This window comes from Sinocyclocheilus rhinocerous, unplaced genomic scaffold, assembly GCF_001515625.1.
Source record: "Sinocyclocheilus rhinocerous isolate Xijiao unplaced genomic scaffold, SAMN03320098_v1.1 scaffold395, whole genome shotgun sequence".
Classification (NCBI taxonomy): Eukaryota; Metazoa; Chordata; class Actinopteri; order Cypriniformes; family Cyprinidae; genus Sinocyclocheilus; species Sinocyclocheilus rhinocerous.
This window is the reverse complement of record NW_015660890.1, coordinates 2,002,868-2,012,797: the sequence shown is the minus strand read 5'-3', so window position 1 is coordinate 2,012,797 and position 9,930 is coordinate 2,002,868. Positions and strand designations below refer to the sequence as shown.

The 9,930-nt window shown below is 37.4% G+C and overlaps 1 protein-coding gene across 2 annotated transcripts; it reads left to right on the top strand.

Annotated features, from left to right (window-relative positions):
• Positions 1–708: 708 nt before the first annotated feature.
• Positions 709–7,290, top strand: LOC107726045 (interferon-related developmental regulator 1-like). 2 transcript variants are annotated; one of them, XM_016535519.1, is made up of 12 exons: positions 709–949; positions 3,647–3,751; positions 3,877–3,955; positions 4,070–4,194; positions 4,303–4,460; positions 4,563–4,613; positions 5,216–5,394; positions 5,533–5,641; positions 6,223–6,357; positions 6,446–6,574; positions 6,674–6,769; positions 6,878–7,290. In XM_016535519.1, exons 1-12 carry the CDS (start codon positions 919–921, stop codon positions 6,962–6,964), a joined length of 1,284 nt encoding a protein of 427 aa, XP_016391005.1. In that variant the 5' UTR covers positions 709–918; the 3' UTR covers positions 6,965–7,290. The 2 variants fall into 2 exon arrangements, with proteins under 2 accessions (XP_016391005.1, XP_016391004.1); XM_016535518.1 differs by having other exon boundaries at positions 6,440–6,574.
• Positions 7,291–9,930: the final 2,640 nt, after the last annotated feature.

Here is a 9,930-nt window from a genome sequence, read left to right as displayed (position 1 = left end):
TGAGTCAAAATTTAGTGTAAACTCAAAATGCTTCTTAAAAGCCAGACTAAATTAATATGCCTGCTCTGACCCACCTCAGCCACTAGTATCAAAGTAGTATACACATGTAATTGCTGTGAAAATGCATTTATACCATCTTTGAACAGCATTAAACAGTCTGTGTAAAGACACTTAAATGCCACTTCAGAAGCGCTTCTGTGCCACTTTTGCAGTGTAAATTGAGCATAAGTTAATCACCAACATAAAATCAATGGTTTATTTCTGATTTGTCTGATAAAAACGTACAATAGTCGATACACCTGCATTACAGAGGATGTTTCATTCATGTCTGGAAGGTAAAAACTATAAATTAAGGGCATTTTTGAATTATTACAAAGAAATTATGATGTTGAGTGCATACGTTTCCAAGACAGTTTCAATGTTATCTTCATAGACATTTTAAGTTCAAATGTGTTGGTTTTAATAAACAAAAAATACGTAACATAAAAGTACGTAAAGTTGAAGAAATAATAGTAATATTGACGATAACACTGCGCTCTGTGTGTAAACGTGCACTCGTGGAACCCGCATGAGGACGTGACAGCAAAAACCAATACAAACCAGGCGGAAGTCTGTCATACATGATGACGTCGGCGCATCCTGAAATGTGATTGGTCCTACTGTATCCAGGTCCACGTGAGGTAACGCCTTTTTAAGCACGTCATCATCGGTCGTATAAAAGCGCTTCGCGGCAGCACGGTGACGCAGCCCGTTTGAGAGGGAAAATGTATCGCTCGCGCTCCAAGTCTAACACCGGAATCGCTTTTAATACTTTCCTTTTCACTGTGCCACTGGAATATACTAAACTGAAAAGACATTATAGTAAAAACTGGTCGTGTATTGGTTGAATTTAGGCGCGGAACTACTAATTTAAGCAAAATGCCACGGGCCAAGAAAAGGAGCGGCAGCGGTAAGTAGAATGGAGTGTCTGGAAATGACCGGTTGTTTTTTTGCGGCCTGATGCGCGATTTGGATTTTGGGATTTGTAGTTCTTTACCGCTGACCGCGTAATGAAATTGGAAGAAGAGAACTACAACTCCCATTACTACGTGACCCGCTTTGGTTGACAGCCAGGAGTGTCTTTCTTTTGACACAAACAAAAGAATAATACACAGTGTGAGTCACGGAAAGTAGAAAATGTACGTTGGCGTTTCTAAATGTGGTGTTTGTTTTTCAGGGAATGTTATTTAGGTTTAAATGGTATGGTCTATATAAACCGTTGATAAGATTAATTACATTTATCAAATGACGAAAGATTAACATATAGAACAAACTACTGTGGTTGACATGTAGTACAGTATGATTAATAACAAAACAACAATCAACGTGGATCATTTAGGTCGAAATATGATGACTTAAAGGGGTCATATGATGCTGCTAAAAAGAACATTATTTTGTGTATTTGTAATGATGAAATGTGTTTATGCGGTTCCTCCATAAAATGTGCTGGCGATCCACAGCACTAAGTTGATGTATTTCCTCAGCGACCAGCACGGATCAGCTCTAGGCATGACGAAGCCGATATCGTCCTCTTTTGGAAGACCAAACAAAGTAGTTTCGTTTTCACAACGAAAAACACAGCGGCCTAGCGTGAGCGAAAGCCCCGGCTTAGCCTGAGCTGAGGCCGGGCAAGAGTGAGCTGAGGCGGTGGGATCGAGTACGGCGGTCCCGGCGGATCCGACGGAGTGGTGAAAACGGTGAAAACCGATCCGGTGATCCACAGCACTAAGTTGATGTATTCCCTCAGCGACCAGCACAGATCAGCTCTAGGCATGACGAAGCGGATATCGTCCTCTTTTGGAAGACCAAACAAAGTAGTTTCACTTTCACAACGAAGCACACAGCGTCTTCACGACATGGCGGCAGCGGCAACAACAATACTACAGCGAGAATAAAAGTTACGCCTTCTTTCTTTGCGTGAACATTTGGGCGGCGTTATGCAAATCTTCCCACATAGTGAGGTAGATATGTGGGGGCGTGTTCGAACGAGCCGTTTTAGGGGGGTGTGGCTAACTCTTAACTTTTATAAAGAATATCTCTTTGGATTTGAGACTTTAGTCTTTGCAACTTTACAGATCTTCTTTATGCACCAAGAGCTTGTAACACTCCAAAGAGAAAGGAAAAAATGAAATTGCATCATATGACCCCTTTAAGATTAATAAATGAATTATTGTATATTATATAAGATGTGAAATGTCAAATAGGCGGAAGCTGCTATAATATTTTGTGTAAACTTTCAGCTGTCAATAACGTTATGTGTTTGAGGTTATTTCAGGCCATGCGGTCACACTAGCCTGCTTGGATAACACAGGCCTGTTTGGGACCAAATCGAGCATAGGAAGAACGAACCAGGAACAAAAAGTCAAAATTTTTCAGCTGTAGACGTGTATAAATCAGTCTGTAGTCTGTTATTAAATGTTCTCAGCCCATCTGCTCGCTGGATTTGCACAGGCCTTTGAGAAGGAGAAGAGACTGCGTGTGCTGGCAGCCTGCTGTAGTCCTTCACACGTCCCACATGTTGGTTTATCTGTATCTTTGCTGTACTGTTCTATATCTAGATACATTTACTTTTGTCTGAGAAATCCCACACAGTGGCTGTTTTGTTTGCATAAGTTGTAAAGTAGAAGTTGCTGCGTCCTCTGACCTTGCCAAACAGTATGAGACACTTTGTACCTTTAGCAGATGTCCGGGCTGATAACACGTGGCTGAATCTAATACATACACTCATACATACTTATTGGTTCTATAAAGTCAAAGTTATGCACACCTATGTCTTATTGACTGTCTGAAATTAGTTGGAAAATGCAGTTCTCTGTAAGTGTCATTACAGGGTTGGTCACCGTTTAAAGCGTTCATAAAATGAGATCACTTCTTTGTTCTATGAAAGTTCATTGAAAGTATAATACTATTCAAATTTTGGGGTCAGTAAGGGTTTTTTTTATGAAAGAAATTAATACTTTAGCAAGGATGCACTGAGTTGATGAGAAGTGACAGTAAAGACAATTTGAAAAGGGTTTCCATTTCATTTCCATTATATATTTTCCATTTTATCACAGTTTCCACAGAAAAGTTAAGCAAAACAACTATTTTCAACAGAAAAGTGTTTCTAGAGCAGCAAATCAGCATTTTAGAATGATTTCTTAATTATCATGTGACACGGAAGACTGGAGTAATAGCTGCTGAAAATTCAGCTTTGTATCACCGGAATAAATTATATTTTAAAATGCATTCAAATAGAAAAGTGTCATTTTAAATTGTAGTAATATTTTACAATATGACTGTTACTGTATTTTTGATCAAACAAATGTATCCAGGGTAAGCATAAGAGACCTTTCAGAAACATTAAAAAGATTGTACGACTCCAAAAATACTGTAACTTTCAGGACTCATAACTTCCCCATTTAAACGCATATGAATGCATTAATACATGGTTTATACATCTGTTTGGTGAGGTTATGCTGCTCTGTATAACAAATTTTTATTTTAAGGTCGCTATCTGATTGTAACAGATTCAGATCCATGCTGAAAATGTGCTGATTAAACAATGTGATGCAGCTTTGCAAAGAGGATTTTATTAAAGAATGATTTATAGTGTATGATTTTGCAGGGGGACAACAGGGGAATGTCCAGCCGTTCAGTGATGAAGATGCATCTATTGAGACCCTCAGTCACTGCAGCAGCCTCAGTGAAAGAACCAGTTCAGCAGAGGAAGGTGGGTATTTATGGTCTCATTTGTTTATTACAATAAAGTGCAATGCAAAAGCATGGATAAGCTCTTGTGTAGAGCTTAAACTAAGAAGAAAGCAACATTTGACTAGCTCTCATCCTGTTTGACAGCTGGTGAAACTGAAGAAATGGCTCAAGAGGACTTCCAGTACAAACTGAAGGTGTACATCGACAGCACAGTGGATAAGAGGTTTGTGTTCATTCGGATTTCTGACGTCAGCTGTGCTTGATTGTTCAGAATCAATTTCTGCTAAAACCTCAAGCCTGCAGCAGTCTGAACGGAGTAATTATTTTCCCCTTCTAGTGCCAAGACCAGACAAGGTGCCCTTGATGGACTAAAGACTGCCATGGCAACCAAAATCCTCTACGAATTCATTTCCGAGAGAAGGATGACCATCACAGACAGCATTGAGCGCTGCTTGAAGAAAGGTTGGCTTCATTTGTGATTTCAAATAGTTGGAAATAAACTCCTTTCTCTAGATGTTGCCATGACTTCAGTGCAGAAAGTTGAGTTGGCTGTTTGCATTTGCAAACCAGGTAAAGGAGTGGAGCAGTGCGCCGCAGCCTCGCTGGCGTGTCTCCTGTGCATCCAGCTGGGGTCTGGGATTGAGAGCGAAGAGGTTTTTAAGACCCTTAAACCTGTATTTAAGACCATCCTCAACGATGGAGCAGCTAACATTCAAGCCAGACAAGCTGTAAGCAGTCGTGCTCCTCTACTGCGCCTTAAAGAATTAAAATGATTTCACAATCCAGCAAATCTGAGATTGTAACAATCTGTTGATCTCGACTTTTTCTAGTGTGCAACAAGTCTAGGCCTTTGCACTCTTGTAGCAGAAGATGATATCATGGTAAGTTTGGCAATGAAAGCTTTAGTACGGTCTTTTATTTTCAAGTGGACGTTAGTCTTAAAGGGATATTTTATTCCAAAACCAGAGAGAAAATAAATGACGCTTTTCATGTAATTTCAAACCCATATGCTGTAAAATCGTTTACTGTGGACCATAAAGATTTTTTTAACAGACTTTATATGCAGCTTTTTAACACCTTGTATAGCTTTTAATATTGCTGTTTTATAGCATTTGAACTTGTTACTTGCCATGAAAATGCCAAGGAACCTGCCAACCAACAACCAAACAACCAACCATCATGGAAATCATCAGCATGAAAACAGATCATCAAATCAGCGAGCTAAACTAGGTCATCTGAGAACCACGTCACTCGTGAACTGTTCAGTCTTTTGGGCCAGTACTTTCCACTGAACTGGTTCTCAAATCTGATTGACTGATTCATTCTGAAATCTGGCTCATCTGGTTCAAGAGTGATTTAACGATCCAGTCAAAGTGGTTCCCAAGTGAACCATAAACATGTGTTGAGCAGTTCTTCCATGCACTTAGACATGTTGACGCCTCGAAGGCTTTCAGGATTCAAACCTGATGTCTGTCACCTCCAGGATGTGTATGCCACTATGGAGTCTTTTGAGAGCCTCTTCACTCACTCGTTCGTCAGAGAAGATGGAAGCAGACCTTCTGTGAATCCTCAAACCACACAGCTCCACACAAACGCTCTCCTGTCCTGGGCCCTGCTGCTTACCATCTGCACTGGCAGCCACATCAGAGTCATTGCACAAAAGTAAGTGTAGGGAAACAGTTTTTAGATGTTAGATCCTTGATGGAACTCCCAAACGGATCCTGAAGGAGATGTTGCGTCCTACAAACTAAGTTACAACATTTTCTCGGATTTATTCTAAGCTAATTTTACTGTTTTCAGACATCTCCCTAAACTTCCACGTCTGCTGGAGAATGACGACGTCAGCATGAGAATTGCTGCTGGCGAGACCATCGCTCTCCTGTTTGAGCTCATCAGAGATGTTGACCCTGTAAGTCGTGTGTATTTATAATTGTAAAATTATATCAATTTATTTTTATTTAATATGAAAATAAAATTTATTAAATTATTTAATAAATTAATTTTAGATTTAAAGAACTTATTTTTTTTATTGAATATACTGCATTTAATAAAATAATATTAACATTTAATATTTTAATAGTCAATTTATTTGAAATGATCAACTAATTAAAATTATCAAGTATTGTATTTAATAAAGCATTAAAATGTTTAAATTTAATAAAATCGTTTATGAAATTAAAATATTTAATTTAAACTTCTTTCATTAATGTATTGAAAATGGTATTAAAATATATTGAATTACAAAATAATTTTTAATTTTTGGTTTAAAAAATACTAAAAACAAACAATTAAATATATTTAAATTATTAATTAATATTGTTTAATATGCATTCATAATAATAAAATTAATTTAATGTATTTAACTTTAAATAAAATAGTTGTAATAGTTTAGTGAATTAATTTGCAAATAAGGTATTTTGTGTCGTTTGTTTTTATTTGGAATGTTTATTTTAACTTTTTCTAATATAATATTGACCGGTACCTTCACAGGAGTTTGATTATGATGGCTGGGATTCGTTGTGTGAGAAGCTGAACGCTTTAGCCACTGACTGCAACAAACACAGAGCCAAGACCGATAAGAGGAAGCAAAGGTCCGTCTTCAGAGATGTCCTCAAGGCCGTAGAGGTGAGATAGGAAGTGAATAGTTGTCATAGTTGACAGACTCCTGGGTGCTGCAGCTCAGACTCTGACCTCTCTTCTGTGTTTGGAACAGGAAGGGGATTTTCAAAGCGAGACAATCCGCTTCGGCACAGAGCGAATGGTCATTGACAGCTGGGTGAGGAAGAGGACTTATGACGCCTTCAGAGAGTTTGTTGGCTCTGGGATGAACTACCATCTACAGGTAAAGCTCTCAGATGTTGCGAATAGATCCAAAAATGGGATCTTTGAAGCGTTTATTAAATGTAAGGTTTTTTTTGTTTGTTTTTTTTTTTGACCACAGGCGAACGAGTTCATTAGGGACGTGTTTGAACTGGGACCACCGATGTTGATTGATTCTGCTGCTCTGAAAGCTATGAAGAGCTCCAGACTGGAGAGGGTAGGAAAGATGTTTGTTTTCCACGTGTAGCTGTTTTTTTTTTTGGCTGTATATTTCTGAAATTATAGATTTCCATTGTTGTGTAATTATATCCTTTTGTTCTTTCAGCACCTCTACAATGCAGCTGCGTTTAAAGCTCGAACCAAGGCCAGGAACAAGTTTCGGGACAAAAGGGTGGATGTTGGGGAGTTTTAAAGTTTTGTAAAGCACAATTTCTTTCATCTTGCATTTCAATCTTTCAATTCTTTGCATTCCTTACGTGGTCTCTTTTTATATATACATCTATGTAAAATGTTAATATTTCCTATCTATAAATTCACTAATTTCTCTTAGTCTAATTTATGTTTATATGTAAGTGGTGTTGGGTTCGCTAACATCAGATCATGTTTTCTGTTGTTTGTTTAGTTGTAGGTCCTGTAATGTTATGAATTGCACAGTATTTTGTGTAAGTGAATGTCAAGATGGACTGTACTGTAGTGGGAAAAAAAATGAATAAAATTAGATGAACTTGATGCCCCCTATTCAAAAGTCCTGCTTTGTTTTCTTCAGTTTGTCATGATGATTATGGATGACTCATTTTAATAAGACAAGAGGCCTTGAACTCTCTCAAAGAAATGGCTAAATTAGACATCCTGAACCTCCTCTGCACTTCATGGAATCTGTTCGCTTGTTTGCTTCATTCACAGTTGCCATGGACACCAATTCACTGAAGCTGAAATAGCCATTTAATGTTTTGTAATGGCACCATATGACATTTTGACAGTTAATGAGGACACTGTGTTTCTCACATACACTTTCCCATGGTTATGATAAATAAGTTACTTTTTTTTTTATAGATCATATGCTATTCCAAACATGACTTACTGTTTCATTGCATTATGGGTAATACGGCGAGCGTGATTTTCACCAAGTACAACATGTTCCTGAATCGACATCCTTGTTGATCCTGGAACAACATTCCAAACAACCAGTCAGAATTGAGATTGAATCTGTTTTAGGCTTACGATCGGGGTTGGGTGCTTCTACACCCTTGTTAATCAGCTATAATTTCACACCGATTTTAGGAATAAATTATGGGTAGGGTTAGGTTTAGAGGTAGGGATTGGGTTAAGTCTATATTTTTGGACAGTAATGTTGATCCAGGATCAACAAAAGATGTTGATCCAGGAACATGTCTTACTTGGCAATCTAAATAAGGAAACTACTAACAAAAAGCAATTTTACAGTCAAAGCAGTACTATTATAGACTAGTTTCATTTATATAGTAATAAAATATTGTTAATATTTTGTATTGGTTTTTATATTTTAAAGTTTTAGTAGTTTTGTGTTTTGCCTTTTTTAATGTCTTTTTTTAAGTTTATATATATATAGAGGGAGAGAGAGAGATTTATGTAAGATTTTATCGGTTTTCATTTTTGTAATGTAATTGATTTGAATTGAAGGTAAATGACATGAGTTTTGCCAGGCTACTTTTTATTTATTTTTTTTGTAATATAATCTTTTCACTTCCAAAAAACATTTTTAATGCTTTAAAACTAAATCCTGTTAAGTCTATCTGTTAACTAATAAACCGTTTTTTGTTTTGTTTTGTTTTTTTACTGTAGAATTAAATATATAGATTTTCCTAGCTATTTTACTATGCAGAAGTAAATTAGCTTGTGGTACCTACTTGCAGCAGTACAGTGGCCTCCTATAGTCATTTGTGAGTCTCTGACATCTTGCTGGAGGAACTTTCTGCTCTTCTTCATAAACCTCTGTCAGCTCTGAGGGGTTTGAAGGACGTCTGGCATGAGCAGTGCTCTTCAAGTCCTGCCACAGCATGTCATCAAGATTCAGGTCAGGAGTTAACAGCCTTTACAGGACATGAAAACTTATAACTAGACCATTCTAGCGCTCTTTGTTTAGGATTGTCATAATCCTGTGTAGATTGACGAATTGATGTTTTGTTAGAGGTAAAGTAACTGACCTGCCTTTTGTTTTTATGCCTGCTCCTCATTTACGCATCATTTCATATTTAATTGACGTAATATTTTATTGCCTAATGTCCCGGCTTTGGCTTTGTTTTCCTCTCAGCCCTTATATATTTTATGTACGTGTATTTGCATTGATTTGACCGTTCTCTGTAGATCCCGCCTTCTCACACGCCATGATTGGACGATTATTGGCAATGCTTGCACGCTATTGGTCAAACGACTTTTCAGTCATTACCTTCAGCAAGTATGAAAACAATAGGAAAACAAAGCCACAATCGGGACATTTTTGGCAATTTAGAAATGCCGGCCAGGATATGTCCCGGAAAAAAGAAGACACAATAGGCTAGGTTAAATTTGGAATAGCACACAGCATATGTTAACATATGAAAGAAACCGTTTAATACTAAATTAACACTGCTGCATACTGTGCACTACTGCCCATAGCCTATAGTATACTATACTATTTAAAAAAAAAAGTGAAATAAAATTCATTATGCAGTAACACATATTTCTAACAGTTTAAACCGTCGAAATAGTATAAGTCAGTGAGTGGCATCCTGTAAGCAGTTTTAAAATGATTACTCTGCATTTTTAATCCAATTTTGTGTACTTGTCTGAAAATGCAGTCAGAGCAAGCACAATGCATTATGGGATACTGTATTTATTCACACATGCATTGCATAAAGCTACTGCGCGTTCTGTAATAGGTCATGTGGTTGAAAATTCACATAGGCTACTTTGCAGAATATACATATTGCATAAACAAGGCCTAGTAAAAGTAGCATGGTAGTATGCTATTCTGAACAATGCGTTTTATTTTTCACATTCACACAAAAAAGTCACATTATGAGTGAATACACATTTGAGGAAATATAGGCTACTTTATTTCATATAATTAAATACACGTTTTGTTGTTTAAAGGGGTCCTATTATGCTCTTTTACAAAGTCTTGATTTTGTTTTGGGGGTGTACTAGAACATGCTCTCATGCTTGGTGGTTCGAAAATCGCATTATTTTTCACATAATTTACATTATTAAAATACCTTTCTCCCCATCCTGGCACAAACGACTCGATTAGTTCCGGGTTTGATGAAGGTCCGGCCTCCGAAAAACAAAATGTGTTGTGATTGGTTAGCTGTCCCAGTGCGTTGTGATTGGCGAACAGCTTAGACGGCGTTTCAGTACTGC

Bases quoted from the DNA above. Each gene is read 5' to 3' on its own strand.
- LOC107726045 (XM_016535518.1), top strand. From the start codon at position 919: ATGCCACGGGCCAAGAAAAGGAGCGGCAGCG. The intron at 4,195-4,302 runs GTTGGCTTCATT...TTTGCAAACCAG, and splicing joins TGAGCGCTGCTTGAAGAAAG to GTAAAGGAGTGGAGCAGTGC. The intron at 6,770-6,877 runs GTAGGAAAGATG...TTGTTCTTTCAG, and splicing joins AGAGCTCCAGACTGGAGAGG to CACCTCTACAATGCAGCTGC.